Below are 16,371 nucleotides of genomic sequence, written 5' to 3' on the forward strand. Positions count from 1 at the left end.
CTGATCACGATCGTTTTGGTATGAATTTCTCTCTCCAGTTCAGTGATGCTTTCTGAAGTTGTGAAACTAAATTACTTGGCTGAGTTCAGTTTAACCAAATGACTTAAGCATGTGCTGATAAATGTATTGGTAGAGAAAAAAGCTCCTCCTCTTTTAACATAAAATACTTTTTAGCTATCTTGGCATTTACATTTCAGAATACTAATTCCATCGTACGTATATCTGTCAGTGCAGCGTAAGGATTTGATCCCTCACAATCAGTGATAAATAAGGTTATATTGTATTTTGTCCGGGTGTTGCTTTGGTTCTACAAATTAAGTTGGTTAATGAAAGGACTTGTTAGTTGAAATATCGTATTTTATAAAGTCATTGATGAAGAAATTGCTGTTGATGTGGGACATTTCTTCTGCTCTATAATCAATCCACTTCAGAAAGTCAGTATCAGCAATGACAAACAACAACAACAGACATGTTCTTTACTCGCCAGTCGCAGAGTTTATTATTTTAAATATACATAGACTTTCCCCCCCCATTATTTTAAATACCCCACCACCCTTCCCTCCCTCTTTGTCCCACCCTCCTCCCTCCTCCCTCGTCTTCCCTCACGCTCAGTCCTCTTCCTCCTTTGTTCCGCCTTTCACAGAGAAAGCTTGTCCGGCTGAAAAACACACTCTACTTTTGTGCAGCATATTGCTTTTTAAGACATTTGCGAAAACATAAATTAAAAATACTACAGCTTGTCTTTTTTTCTTTTTCTTTTCCGACTTCTGCTCCAACATCAGACTGTTCTGAACAGAATCTAATAAAAATAAAAATAAAAAACAGCACAGTGTCCCTCAGTCTGGCTACATAAAATGAACTGGAGTCCCATGTTTTGTCGAGATGTGTGTACACAGTGGTCTGTACCGCGATAGGTGAAATAGTGAAAAGAGAAATTTACTCTTCAACAGATGTCCTGAGTTTGGTCAAATCATGTCTGTGTGGTTTTTATCATGTTATGTTTTATGATAAGACATCCAGTCAAGCCCTCGCTTTCACTAGTGTTTGTGTCTCTGTTCATCTCCTCTCTGTTCGTCAGAAGGTGTGGAAATGTCTCACATCCCACGTACATATCAGGGATCTGATTATTATTTGTGGCTTTTTGATCAAATCCAGACTTGTGGAGTTACAATTATTGGTCCAATGAGGCAGTTGGAGCTGCAGGCAGAGTGAAGGACAGTGTGATACGGCACTAGAGGAAAATTCAGGTGTTTAAGTCACAAGGCATGCATGTTAACACTGAACTCACAGAGCTGCCACCACAAGTGTTTCTGCTGTGACAGCATGTGATGCGCATGAGGCTTGTCAGTCCATTTTGGTGTGTGTGTGTGTGTGTGTGTGTGTGTGTGTGTGTGTGTGTGTGTGTGTGTGTGTGTGTGTGTGTGTGTGTGTGTGTGTGTGTGTGTGTGTGTGTGTGTGTGTGTGAATTTCTATTTTTGTACAGATGAAGGTGTTGAAAACGTCCTGCTTTTGATTGGATGCTGATCCTCATATTCTTAATCATTTCAGTGAACAGTTGACACGAGGAATTCCATGTTTGTCTGAGTGACATTTTCTATCCGAGTGTGAATTTTTAGTGGAGAATAAATGAATAAAAAGCCGGACTTTTCCAACGACCAACACTGTATCGTATGTGCACGTGTGTCTTGTGTGTTTGTGGCATGTCTCGTCAAGTTTTGTGTCCATCATTCTAGCACTCTGTCTGTTTCCCTCCGTCCTCATCAGGAAGCACGGGAGAATCTGCGTTGGCATTGATGGGTGTGCGTCCGAAGGTCGGGCTCGGGGGTCACACACGTGGGGAGTATTTAGGGTTTCTTGGCACCTCGGTGAAAGATTTCAGCTCATACGGGATCCCTGTGTCCACCTCGATGGATTTACGGGAGAATAGCAGCCGGATATCATTGTGCAAGTAGATCTTCCCAGATTTGGAACTCTGGAATCTGAGAAAGCCGCAAACACAGAAACATAAACCTATATAACTACTGCAAGTGCACAAAAAAATAGGTTGCTAGTATTCAATGAAATTTGCAAAGGCATTGTGCATTTTAAAGTGTGTAATGACATGACATTATTAAATGTATACATTGTGTTAACACCTCTTGCTTATTAGAGATATTTCAATCATTATTTTTAAAGTTATAACACTAAACTTATGATGCTTTTTGAAGACATCACAATACAGACTAATAAAGCAGAATAATAATTCAAGTGTAACACATAATATGAGGTCTAAGAAGTCAAAATTGGTTGTACCTGAGATGTATCAGGTAGCAGAGAATCTTCTTCCTGTCTAGCACTGCGCCCCCTGGAGACGCCTCGCCTTTCCCCTCAACCTCTTCCTCCACTGGAACCAGGAAGATACGGTGGCGCAGGAAGGTCATGTGATTGACGGGCATATCGCCAAAGTTGTAGGTCACCAGGAACATCTTCACCACAGTTTTGTTTGGATTAAATAAGGTCTGAGGAGACACATTGGAGCAAAGTCAGCTATTCAAATGGCAGACGGCAAGCGATGGTTTTAATTAATTAAATGGTTGTTTTTTTTCTGATTGAAGCCACAAAAGTTATTAAAATCACAATATCAAACTGTTGAATGACATTATTTTTCAAACGTTACGGTAGCAGCGATAAGATCTATCTGAATGTTTTCCACAAATACAAAGCTGCTCTGTTCTCATGCAAAGAACGAGACAAGAAAGAACTCACCACTTGAATGGTCCCTGCTTTGGGTATGCTGTATCCTTTCTTTCCAAGATGCTCGAGGGATATCACCCCCTGTGAGGACGAGAGACAGACACTGAATAAACAGCCTCAGTTACTGTAACTATGAAATGACTCTTACTCTTTGTGAATGTCTAGTACTTTCCACTTTTGGTTTGATACATTGATGACATCATCCATAGATTATGCACGTAAACCCAAATTATCATCAGAATTAACACACAAAAAAAAATCCTAAATAGAAGCAGACTCATGCTGAAGTTACAAAAGCAGCTACAAGGGGAGTCATATCATGTAAAATGCCAGTTAAGAGTTCAAAGAACTAAATCAAACAGGCTTGACATTCAATCAACAGTTCAACAGTTCTGATAAATTGGACTAAAGTTGTTCATATATTAATGCCGATTCATCCTAACTACATACTTGGTGATTCTTATGGTATATTAATATATAAATGATGAATGTATAGTATTCAGTGTTGGGGTAAAGAGCTGTGGGAAACAGCTGCACGATATACGTATGAAAGGAACAACATGACATATTTTATACATCTGGTTGGGAAGGGGTTATACAGCATCAACATTAGATAGGCTAAATTCCACATTTATATTGTTTTGAGTCACTGTTCTGATCTCTGAATTTGCTTTGTTTCTTTAAATGAGCATCATTTTCTCATACTAACCATGTACACACACACACACACGCACACACACACACACACACACACACACACACACACACACACACACACACACACACACACACACACACACACACACACACACACACACACACACACTGACCAGGAAGGGTGAGGGTGCGCTGTGCTCTGAGATGTCGTAGTATGTAACCTGCACAGGCAGGGTGACGTGCTGCGGGCAGTACGAGCCGCTGGCACCGATCTCTGCTGTGAAGCCTTCGATGCGGCCTGACGGGGAGAACCGTCCCTTCAGGATGGACTCCTAGGACACACCAGAGACAGAGGAGAGGGCTGTAGTCATCATCAGGAAAGGGAGTCTATTAATAGACTTTCTACTGTCAAACACAGGGTTCTTTGGGGACAGGCTTTACTGCTGCACTCACATAATCAGAGAAACAACCTACTTTAACTGTGAAATCCACATAAATCCAATTTAATTTTTTCATTTTAATTGAAGCCAACATAGCATTTAATAAAGTTACAAAATATGCATCAAAAAAGCATTAAAGCAAAAAAACTTGCATATGTTAACCAGTAATCAGTAATGTATTTACTGCATTTACTGGACAGTGTCTATTATTCTATTAACTGTGGCTGTAAAGTGTTTTGGGACCATGTTTCATGGTGATGTGACTGTGTGATGTCATGAATTTGCTGGCTTGGAAGGTAAAATGTGAAATAGTACTTTGCTACACCCCCTTTTACTCTGACCTCTGTAGTAAACATACAATTGAACTTACACATTATGACAATGTCAAAATGGATTGCATTAGATTGTAGAAGTGTACCCAAAAGAAGTTCCCACAAAGTATATGCGTTCAAGAAGAACCAGGACTCCCTCCCACCCCCTCCCCGAGCTCCACCTGGATTGTGTCTACATTGGTTACGGTTTTGGGTTTGCAGCAATCATTTTTGAAAACTTCGTACCTCAAAGTTGCCGAGCAGCGATCTGCTGATGGAAGATGAGGGCCAACTGGAACGTGTGGAACGTCCGGTGTCCGTGTGCCTGCCGCTGCGCAGCTGCCGACTGGATACGACCACAAACACACACAAAACAGACCGGTGGTTAGTGGTTGAGATTACACTAATTTTGTTTTAACCAACATGTCACATGCCTCTGAGTGTGTCTGTATATTCAAGTCCAGACACAAAACCCTTTAATTTAGTGGAACAGGAAACCTAGCGTCACTCCCATCTTCTCCCCCCCCCCCCCCCCCCGAGTTCACTTTACTGGAGTTAGTCTGACATTGAGCTGTTCTCATCCATCTAAACTTGTTTTAGTAGATTTTTTCTACTAAAGAAATGACAGATGACTCACCTTTTCAACCGCAGCCCGTTCTTTAGTCGTCTCCCTGATCTTGTGCACTCTGTGGCAGTCTGAAAAAAGAGGAGAAAAAAAACAAGGATATTATCATTTTTTATCTTTTTAAGATTTAGCTCTTCGCAAATATCTGTACTAGAAACAATATAAAATTCTAAATTGCTTGAAATGTTAACAAATACAATTCTTGGTATCCAATCATGAATGAAGACACAAACAATAAATAAGGAGTGTTTTTGTTGTTCTCTGGTCCTGTAAGAACAATCTGTACGTGTAATTGTGTATTTCAGGTGTCTTTTTACTTACGGAGAACTGACTATTGGACGCTGTGTCACGCGCATAAACATTCCCCATTTCCAGGCTTCTGTTCATCGTGAAGACCACGCAGCTGTCAGGTGACTCGTCACTAACCAAACCTATGCTACCTGCTAACCACTGGTTTAAAGCAGGTCTTTCACTCATGGTTAACTTACTGATATTAGCTAACCTTTGGTTACAGTGGCTCTCTACAGAGCTCGGAGATCTTTGTCAGCTTGTCGGCTCATCATCACACTCGGTTAAATCCAAATGTGACATTTTAGCTATTATCCCGTCTCACTTAACCGTTATTTATCACCTCTGACAATCTGCTCCTTTTCCTTTGACTCTTCCTTTTGTACTGCTTTCTCTGTCCCTCGTCTTCCTTCTTTTCTTACATCTATCCGTTTCTCCCTGTTCCTACCTGACACACACACTAAACACCTCTGGTCACAATCCCACCACTGTATGAAACCTACCTAGTGAAGCCTATTGTCACCATTAACACACTCCCCGTCCCACGAGGCCGCGCGCTCAAAGCTCTTTCTGGCCTCCCTATGTTCAAAAATGACCAATTCACTTCCAGAACCATTTTTAAGCAGCATCTATCTATGTATGTATATGTGTGTGTGTGTGTATTTATGTGTGTGCATGTGTGAGTGACACAGGTGTGTGTGTGTGTGTGTGTGTGTGTGTGTGTGTGTGTGTGTGTGTGTGTGTGTGTGTGTGTGTGTGTGTGTGTGTGTGTGTGTGTGTGTGTGTGTGTGTGTGTGTGTGTGTGTGTGTGTGTGTGGGAGGGAGGGGGGACAATAGACCCTCCCTCAATGGGCTTTATTCTGGAGCTGCTCTGCCTGTTCCAGCGCGGCGTGATAATGAGCCGGCCATCACTTCATTCTTTTTCACTTTTACTCATTTCTCTCAGTTTGTCTATATTATTTACGCCTCTGCCTCTTTTTCCAGGACCGTCAAGACTGACAGATGTCTTACCCCCACTGACTGTGATGCTATTCCTTGCACCATATTCAAAGTTTGAGAAGCTCACATATAAGGTGGTCTGAACGGGTTTTTTGGTTTAAAAGCTTGGCGAATGTGCCCATGCTATTCTTTTCATCCATGCTGCAGTAAAATCACCTGGAAACTCTTTCCAGTGGCAGTTAATTGGTGCTGGAAACAGTTTTTTCAAAGCAAATTTCCTTCCTTCAAGTACTTTATGATACGAATGACATAACTATCATGGGAATATGTTAAATTTTAGACTTTTGCAGTCAAATTGTAGAGTTTTATTTACTAGGAAAAAGTTGCTCAGAGCCACTACCTGTATTTCTGTCACCAACAATACTGAGTTACATTCTGATCAATATGTTGATGTACATTACATGCTAAGCCAACTGAGAGCCACCTGCACATCACGGGTGTGTTGTTATTACAGGCAGGTTGCAAAAGCCCTAATATTACCTATAAGCTAGTGCAGTAGTTTGAACAATAAGCTGATGCAGTTGTTTTGGTCAATTAGATGACTCTATGCGAGTGTGTTGCTGACCTTTGGCCGGTCCCACGCAGAGGGCAGCAGGTGGTTCCAGTAAGGGGCAGCTTTAGCATCAGTACTACGACACGAGGCCGGGCCGAGTCCTGGGGCCAGCAGTGACAGCCTGCTTCTTTTAGATGTGGAGGGTCCCTCGTCTTCCGAGCACGACTCCCCTGTGTCACTCGGAGACAGCAATCTCTTTTTGGCCGGCCAGTGTCCTCCGGAGAGTAGACGGTGGCCATTACTGCTGGGAGTTTTCTCCCAAGAGGCCAGGCTGTTAGAGGAGGAGGCAGACTGGGTGGCACTTCGCTCAGGTGGGGAGGATTCAAGTCCAGCGTCCCATTCAGTGGCCTCCCCAGGCTCCTGCGGCTCTGTGTGGTGTGGGGGGGAGAAAGGACCTGGAGGACTGGTGGGGCTGGCAGGATTGGGACTTTCATAGGTGGGCATTTCATATAAGTGGGGGCTGGGCTGGCCTCCAGAGGAGCCATTACTACAGGTGTCATTTCCAGGGCTGCCCTGTGAGTGGGTGGGTGTGCGGCCCCCGTTGGGTGCCTCAGTCCTGGCTGAGCTTCCGAGGGAAAGGCCCGGGTCACAGAGATGCCCGTGTGGGTCGCACATCGGGGGTGATTTAGGTGAGAGTGGAGCAAATACATCAGGAACGGGCCTGTCGTGATTGTGCTGAGCTGGGCGTCGGGAGGGGTTGTGGCTCGGGGAGAGGGGTGGAGATCTCGGGGACAGTCCCCCCTCAGAGTCTCTGTGCTCCATCTGTATGCACGAGTGCAGGGAACCAGGCCCACCCGGCCCGAATGTTAACCCCATCCCAACACCTTGAGCTGGGGCGGGCCCACACAGCACCCCTCCCTCAAGCACCTCCCTGTCTGAGGAGTCCCCCAAGTGGGGGCGCTTATGAGTCAACTGAGGCTCCTCTGATCCCCTCTTTACACCTGACCTCACAGGCCTATGTTGGGCGTCAGTGTGGGATTCTGTGGAGGTAGAAAATCCCCCCATCTGGGAGAAAATTGAGAGCTGGTATATCTTTTGGAGCCGCAACTCCTCCTGGCCAAAGTGCCTGGGCGCCCCTGGTCTGACTCCGGGGTCTAGGCCCTGTGTCGGGGATGTAGGTGGAGGCAGGTCACCCTCCTGTGCTGGAAGCTCTAGTGGAGCCTTCTTGTGGGCTAACTCCACGTGAATGTGCCGCATGGTTTTGCTGCTGGAGGATAAAAGTCTTAACTAACTTTTGTGCAACGGGATCGAGTAGGCCGTCACAAGTGGCAGGAGGCAGAACAAGATGTTCTACAGGAATAGGAAGTCCTATAGTTCCTGCTGTGATGTCCAACAGAGTGAATCAGGAAGCTGAGCCGCACAGCACCTGAGGGGAACAAAATACATGATTACTACACAGGATATATTTTAATAAAGTATTTAATAATGGTAGATATCAAGAGAGGTGGAGGACATTGTGATATCTGTAATTCAGGGTCTTTTGATTCACTTTAGCCAACATTTTTGTTGTATATACAGATTTTCACATCTTCTACACACAGAGGACTCGTGACGGACTGCCATAAACAAATAGTGTGAATTACATGAAGCTATAAAATACATCCAGTGCTTCAATCCACACCACTTGCTTCTGGTACATGCTTGATGATGACACTCAATTCAGCCAGTTCTTGCCACGCCCATTCCCCTTTTACCTCAGAAGAAATGCAAAACTATATGATAGGACAAGATAACAGCTGTGTGAAAAAACAGTTCAACACAGTGTGCCACATTTCTTTTTAGATGCTTTCGTTGTTGTGACTGCAAAGGAATGGCATGTCTCTGATTGTTGGGTTTGACACGCTGCCTTGATACTTAAAAGATGATAATGTTATGTCTTCACTATTTCATAGCAACAATATACCTACAACTTGAAGGCAGTAAACCCTTTCAGTACTGAGAAAATATTCTTACCACAAAACCAGAGGAGGAAAACCAGTACCTAAATTATATATAATATTATAGAGATACTATAGATATTGTTTGATTAAACAGAAGAAAAAAAAAGCTATGAAACAGTATGAATACTGAGCTCTTTGATTGCATTGATTGGACACTATGCATGATGTATTTTAGGCAAGGCATTTGTGTAATTGAATAATATATTGATGACGATGCCCATGATTAATATCTCACCTCTGCGCCCGTCCTTGTCTAATTCTGTCCGTGTGGACAAGTTGTATCTGGCACATCATCTGAGAGCTGTGTCTGAAATGACCCACTAAAGGAAGCCGACTATCTCCATGGCAGCTGCCACAAAACAACGCCAACATCCCAAGACTGGTAATCAGGAAGCAGCGAGGACCCCAGAGGGAGGCGGAGCGAAGGAAGTGGGCTCAAGAGCAAAGGCCTAGGGGAAATAAAATGGTCGATTACAGACATTATAGTTTATGATTCAAAGTTACTACAGTGTTTTATATTTAATGCACCACTGAAAGAAAACTAAATAAACTGTATTCCTGTTAAACACCTTAGATACATTTTCCAAGAATAAAAAGCTTTTCTACCGTTTTAATTTGACAAATTACAAGCAATTAGCTGAGGATACCAATACACATTAATTGTTTGTTTATGAAAGACATATAATATACTAGATTGAGCTGAACAGAATCATTTTGGTCAAATCATCATCCTGAAAGCTAAAACGTACCAGAGGGGTGGAGTGTCAGTGATGCAGGAGGTTCTTGAGAGCAAATGTCTCTGAATTCAAGTTAGTAGTAACTCTGTTGGGGCTCCCTCTGTGATTGACTGATAGCCAGACACGCCCTTCTTGATCACCTGGGCGTGAGGTGTGGCACGGCTGTGGCATCATGACGGACTCATTCCATCCAGAATCCCTGAAGAGGCAGTAAGACACTGTCACACACACACACACAGAGATCACGACAGATATAATGATATGAGAGAACCACAGAATCTCATTATGTCCTCATAGGTATGCATACTTGAAGAGACAGACTGCAGATGAAGGCACACCCACACAAAGTCAATATGCGCTGCACTGAAGCGACACAAAAAAAATTCCCTTACATTTTACTGTAAGTACTCAACAAGTCCGATAGGTCATTCTCGGTTATTTTCCATAATCATACAATAAATACAAAAACCCAAACACTGGAGGGAGTCACTCATGGACATAACTGTGGTGCTCAGCCAAGTGGATCGAGTCTATTCCCGACCCACTTGGACCAAAATTTGGGAATGTTGGGAGGGGGGGGGGGTGCCGTGAGCTGTCACCGTGGCAACCAGTAGCCCAAGGATAACGGCTCCTTTGTGCTTGGCCACAAAGACGGAGAAAGAGAAGCAGAACTAGAGGGAGCGAGAGAGAGAGAGAGAGAGAGAGAGAGAGAGAGTGTGTGTGCGTGTGTGTGTGTGTGTGTCCGTGTGTGTGTGTGTGTGTGTGTGTGTGTGTGTTGGAGGGGTGGGGGGGAGGGGTTTCCTGCGGGGCATGGGAAGACCAGCAAAGATGCTCCTTTGGAAAAAATTAAAAATGGCTGTCCTCCATAAGATGTGTCCAGCCAGCTAAACAATTTAAATGCACAGTGATGCTGCTAAAGCAGGAAAAAGGATTTGATTGACGTGCTTAGATGTTTCATCCAGTGGTTGAAATTAAAGACCGCCACATCCTGCTGGTACCAATATAAATCAGCAAAGACCAGAAGTACAGCTGGTTCCCGTTCAAACCTACATTACAGCAAATGGCCTCACTCTTTTTTTGTGCATTTCCTTTTATGATGAAATAGCAATGAAGTCATCTATTGCATATAGTTGAAATAGTTGTAAAGATCAAGCAAGAGGAAATAAAAAAAAAAAGCTGTTCAGTTGTTTGTGCATATTTTTGACTCCATTGGTTTAATGTATCCACTGGTTCAATCAAAACTAAATTGCGATACTAATATTAAGTGTGTAGACTAGCTGTACTCTAGATGACCTGCTGATGGTGTCTGACAAATAGTATTTATATGAGTGTGTATTAAGTTTCACGGTGTTCTCAAACCAAAATCTTCATTCAGTCAGGACAGTAAAGTCTTGAATGAGAAGGGAGGGATTATCTGTCAAAGATGACACAGGAATGAGAGGGAGCCAGACAGAAAGGACATAAAAGGGGGAGCAGAGACAGACTTCACCTCCACCCCCCCTCACCACCCCCGAATACGTTACGACCAGATTATATACAACTGCTGATCTAATTGTATACAATCAGGTAATGGTGCTTTTCTACCAATGCACACAAAGAATCATACGGTCAAGAGTGAAGCTTTTGTCACCTGTAATTACTCTCATGAAGTGTGGTCCCCATGCAGCCACACAACACTACCTTTGGGAAAACCCAGGGAGCACAGATTTAGCACAAACATGAGGGCCTCTCCCATAATTTACAACAACACATCTCACACATCATGCACCTAAAAGAAATCCAATTTTTTTTTTTATAACCCAGAATAGATGGAAGTTTTTTTCTATACACACACACCACAGAAAAAAGCTCAATTTATAAAACATAACATGCTGGTGCTCTAACGTTTAGATAAATACAGCTGACACGCTGTATTTACCACATCACTACTATTTTGTGTTCTTACTGAAATTAGGCAAACGTGACCAAGATGGATCATGGCTATATCCGTTCTGAAAAAATATCAAAATTACATAACACCTGCAGGACATATCCACATACTGTTCACCTGGGAGATTCATTATTTTGCTGACACTTTTATCCAAAGCGACTTACAACACACCGATGGGAGCAATTTTAGGGTTCAGTGTCTTCCTCAAGGACACTGAGACATGTGGACAAGAGGAGCTGGGATCGAACCACCAACCTTCTGATTAGTGTGCAACCAACTCTACCAACTGAGCTACAGCCTCCCTGACATTTCTAGGTGGAAGGAGATTGGTGTAAAACCACACCAGCCCCAGTCAAACAGGGATATCTGGTTGAGTTCATTACCAAGTCAAATGACAAAAGATAGGCAGCGGGACTCTCGGAAGTTCAATCAACACACAAGAAGGAATCTCCTCCTCCTGTTTTGCCACCTTGACACCAGCTAGCACACTGGGAGTGGGGGGATGGGGAAAAATGAGAGACGAGTCAGCAGGAATATTAATAGTCATCACCTGTGCCAGAGCTCACTGGGAGCACCCAAGGGCTCTGTGCTGGGTCCCAATTAATATCTGACCTTATTTTGAACTAGCTGAGCAGGAGGATAGGCACATGCTGGCCGGTCCTTTTCGGGCTTGATGGAGTGGCCAACAGATGAGGAGGAAAGACTGTGGCTTCACCCCGAGAAGTGCTTCAGGTTATGAGGTGTGTGTGTGTCAATTCAGACTTGAGAATTTAGCGACTGACTGTATTACTGCATCACTGAACATTGTAGTGGTTTTGATACGCTGGCAGTCACACCCCCATTAATAGTAATTGCTCTTTAAAAAAAAATCTAAACTTGTAAATGACATCATATTTCATCTCATTCATTTCACTGCTGACATTAAGTCATGAAGATGTTGCGCATCATTGGCAGGCCAGGTGCAATCTCAACACAACATCAGCAGCACTGCTGAAAATGGGCCAGCAAATAATCATTCCCACAGAGACAGCACGAGATTGGATAGGGTGAGGTGACGGACAACGGGAAGAGAAACACCTGACAGAAACCCACAGCAAGAGACACAGAGAGAGAGGACGAGATAGAGGATGAGGGGAGAGAGCCCAGCCAAAAACCTTGAGGAAGTTATAAATAGAGCAGGAGTACATAGAACCCCACCAGTGTCAGGGCCAACCCAGACTGTTCATGGCTTCAGTACATAAACCAGCAGTTGTGTGACTAGTTGACAGCCTACAAATTAAGCTGTACAAAATGGCAACCCACTGTGCATATCCTTAAAAAATATAATCCTAACAAAGCCCACTATTTACTTGTCATTTCTGTGAAGAAATAACTGCCTCAGCAAAAAGAAAAAGAAAAAAAAGAAAGAGGGTTGACTGTAGGATTGTAGCCAGAAAACCGTTTTATGCAAAATAATGAGACTTAACAGTGTGGTTTAATTAAAAACCTCAAAAACATTTTTGGTTGGAAGTAAAACCCACAAACAAAACTAATGAATTAACTCGAGATAATCCTGCTGTGCTCAGTCCTATTATAGGTTTGTTTCATTTGCATGAACACATGAGGGGAAAATACAATATGTGTGGGTAAAACAAAGCCAAATCAGAGGAAAAGATGAAAATCCAGAAATCTAATGAGAAATAATAAAAGTCAGAGTTTGACTTGGCCCGGGTCTAGATCTGGATCAAAATGAGAGCAGACTGAGTTATGGTAACAAAAACATTACAATGGAATTAGCTTATAAACAAACCTGAGAGATGATTTTCCAACAAAAATAATTTGAAGATAGTAATAAAGAAAATGAGATGGGAAACTGAAGGGAGAATTTATCAACTGCTGGGATCCAGAGTGAAAAATAATGGGAATTAGCAATGAAAGCTTTGAGGTAACTTGTGAGGAAACAGTTCTGTCTGCTGCATAGAGCCTGATATGGCTACTAAATTTGATTGTGCACTAAAACTCAAAGTTCACAAGCACTCTCATTTAAAATCTTGTATGAGGCAAAGGGTTCAATACCTTTGACCTGAGACGTGTCTGAAACGTTCTGTTCAGAAGAGGTGAAGGGTGTTTAGCGGCAGAGGTGTGCTGAAATGTGTACAAGTCTATCTGTTCATAGGAATGCATAGCATATAGGCACCACTTTGTGTCTGTGTGTGAGCGTCCTTCAGGTCGAGGAAGACTGCGGTCACGAGGTCAAAGGCCAGCAGTCTTGAGTCAGATGAATTATCGCACAAGGATGCCCAGAGGCATTTCATTTTATCATGAGGAGAGAGGTGCCGTTAGGGATGGTGGTAAAAGGAGAATGATCTTCGTTTGACAAGTTCCACTCAACATGCTACTCAGAGCTCTCATCACTCCGAGACACTCATCAGTCAATTGAGCGGCAGCCGAAGCATCAGTATGTTAAGCAAAAACATCTGCAAAACAGGCACTTAAAACCCTGTGGCTCCCTGTAAACTTCGAAAAGCTGCAACATGGGTGGAAGAAAATGCACTCACACAAGTATACAGAAAGCATGTCATTAGGGGGTATGCTGAAGGCTCTGACGGAGGACCAGCTCTCAGTAAAATGTATGGAGGTTAGAGGGGCAGAGTTCACAGCCAGCAGCTATCCTCAGAAAATAACCTGACATTAGGCCTGAGTATATTCATCACAACACCCAAATGCCACATGCATGTGTGCGCACACAAACACAGGGCACAGTATTCACAGCACCGTCGCTTTCTCTCCTTCAGCAGCTATCAAGTACAAAACTCCCCCAAAAAAAACATTACAAAAGGGTAAATATAACATCTAGAAATTTAATACAACAATTACAATAACTTCAGCCTGGGGTTTGTTGACAATCCTCATCAGAAGAGCAACACACACAAACTGCATAATTCAGATTCGTTTTTACTGCATCTGGGAGGGAAACAGCTGCTCTGTTTACAGCTGTTTGGACTCAGACTGTCCTGCTCAATTACTGGTTAAGAGATTTATTCTTTCATTACAATAAAAGATTTTGTTTATATTCTTCTACATTTTATGCAGATATGTAGCCAGGGTGACCTCTTGTCCTACATTACGTGTAGCTGCACAGCCTTTTTATCTCTTGTCCTGCGTCCCACATATTGAGGCGATGCCCCATATTTTGCCTCTTTCTAGTTTTTAAAAGTCAAAACTACAGGCCAGATGCTTTTCTAAAAATCTGAGAGGAAAGCAGGAAAGGGCTGTGTTTGATGTCAATAACAAGTAACTTGCATTTACCACACTGTCCAGCAATAATACAGGTCAGCAGACTGTTTGTAAGCTGGTACCACATAGGACTATTTACGGTTAAACTTTACCTTTCTTTCATGCTTACTGTATTTACGTAGTGCTGGAGTTTCCGAAAGTGTTTAGTCCTTCACATGCTACAGACCAAACCTGTAACCTGCATGACACATTGTGTGTGTTTATGGATAGAGAAGGTTAGACTACCTCTCAGCATTGGTAATGTGTCCCACACAAACGTACTCTTTGCCCCTCATTTGGTTTGTTGGGATCTGTTCACCCTAAATACGGTACAGTATGGAGCTGTAACTTTTATTTTGTCCATATTATTAATTTGCGTTCATTATCTCCAACGCAGAGACAAGTTTAGATCAAAAACTAGTGACAGAGGCAGACATTATGGTTCCTCACAAAAGCTTGTGTTCATATTTTTCATCCTAAAACACAAAAAAACATATAAAGGCAACATTTCATTAAAGACGTGGCTCTCAATAGAGAGTGATTATGACTCAGTAACTAATCAATCAACGGCTGATTAGTTATTCAAGTATCTCGCACAGCAGGCAAACTTGCCCATGATGGATTTTCCCACGTTTACAAGAGTTAAGGGGGGATTTAGTAGCATTTACCTTTTGGGTAGGGTTAACTCCACGCTGTTATAGATCTGATATGATGTATTTTCAATCTGTGACACAAGCCGTCATCTTGAATGGGCTTTTTGTGAAAACTTTCCATCTGTAGCTGCTCAGCTGCACTCTGCCCTCCTCCTGTCCTCAGTCCACCCTTCACACACAGCTCCAAAACAAGAGGCCTGATAGCATCAGCCTGAAGTTAGTGGCCTCCCAAATGCCCCGATTGTCTCATCAAGTTTTAGCAGATCCCCGCCCCAGCTACTCCCAGTCCTGTGCTTGTGCCTGGAGGCTGATAAACGCCACACACACACACACACACACACACAAAGTTTCTGGGTGCTCCTGCAAACAATCAGCTGATGATTAGATTACTTCTGTCCACAATGGGAAGGGATGACAGCTGACTGCGAGTGTGCTTGTAAATGTTAAAGAGGAAGTGGCAAAGACAGACACACAGAGTGATAGGAGAGATGTGAAACTGATAAACCTCTGAGCGAGACAGTGTTACAGTGGGGGAGTCATGGCAGTTTAAACTAAGCTGGCTCAGTGACATAGTTGCTGAGAATGCCGTTTGACACGGGGTCTCTTTCTGTCTCACCCTCCCTCCCTGTCTGTATGTTCGCCTGCCTGCCTCCCTGTCTGCCTTTTCATGTGGCCATTTTAGGAGAAGTTGAGTCATGCGAGCCCAGCTAACAATATGACAGTAAGCCACAGGAGCAACATTAGCACACTTGACTTGACAGCAGGAGAACTTGTCACACTCACCCTTTCAGAGATCTGCCTCACTCCTTCCTTCCTCTATTTCATCTGGTGGTGACTCTGCTGTCTTTTCTGTCTGTCCTCCTCTGTGCTTCTGTGTCCACCAGCCTTCTCTCTCTCTCTCTCTCTCTCTCTCTCGACTCCCGGTTTGTTGTCCCAAGTTGCTTCCTTCCTCCTGAATAGGTGGTGTTGAGAAGGACAGAGACAAGTCAAGTTGTTCTGCCTCCCTCTGCTTGTTTTGTCTGGATGTCCAGCAGCCTGCACTTGTGTTCTCTCTCTCTGTGTATCTTATTTTCTTCCCGTCTACCTCTCTCCACCCTCACAAATCAAAAACCCATCAACAACTCTCAGCCCCCATTTCTCTCTCTTGTTCCCTCCCTCTCCTTTTCTCTTTCAAGCCCCCCCCCCTCCTTTCTTCCCCTCTCTCATTCATACACCTCCAAAGTTTCTTAAACACAAAAGCCACTTTACAT

General features: G+C 43.3%; 1 protein-coding gene across 7 annotated transcripts in view; it reads right to left on the bottom strand.

Annotated features, from left to right (window-relative positions):
• Positions 1 to 585: 585 nt before the first annotated feature.
• The window catches only part of atosb (atos homolog b), a 32,391-nt gene continuing 16,605 nt past the window's right edge, over positions 586 to 16,371 (bottom strand). Inside the window, exons 2-12 of one of the 7 annotated variants that reach the window (XM_069706565.1) lie at positions 15,905 to 16,073; positions 15,137 to 15,421; positions 9,296 to 9,482; positions 8,782 to 8,995; positions 6,619 to 7,972; positions 4,779 to 4,837; positions 4,388 to 4,487; positions 3,564 to 3,722; positions 2,746 to 2,814; positions 2,293 to 2,498; positions 586 to 1,979 (exon numbers count right to left, since the gene is read on the bottom strand). In XM_069706565.1, coding sequence (XP_069562666.1) covers positions 1,826 to 1,979; positions 2,293 to 2,498; positions 2,746 to 2,814; positions 3,564 to 3,722; positions 4,388 to 4,487; positions 4,779 to 4,837; positions 6,619 to 7,803 — 1,932 coding nt within the window. In that variant the 5' untranslated portion in view covers positions 7,804 to 7,972; positions 8,782 to 8,995; positions 9,296 to 9,482; positions 15,137 to 15,421; positions 15,905 to 16,073 and the 3' untranslated portion in view covers positions 586 to 1,825. Of the gene's footprint in view, positions 1,980 to 2,292; positions 2,499 to 2,745; positions 2,815 to 3,563; positions 3,723 to 4,387; positions 4,488 to 4,778; positions 4,838 to 6,618; positions 7,973 to 8,781; positions 8,996 to 9,295; positions 9,502 to 15,136; positions 15,422 to 15,904; positions 16,074 to 16,371 lie in introns of all 7 variants that reach the window. The other 6 variants (XM_069706566.1, XM_069706571.1, XM_069706568.1 and 3 more) reach the window with 6 other exon arrangements.

The sequence above is a fragment of the Brachyistius frenatus genome, unplaced genomic scaffold (genome assembly GCF_029030835.1).
Source record: "Brachyistius frenatus isolate BFR_SWC_R1_liver_20210118 unplaced genomic scaffold, ASM2903083v1 Contig_63, whole genome shotgun sequence".
NCBI lineage: Eukaryota > Metazoa > Chordata > Actinopteri > Embiotocidae > Brachyistius > Brachyistius frenatus.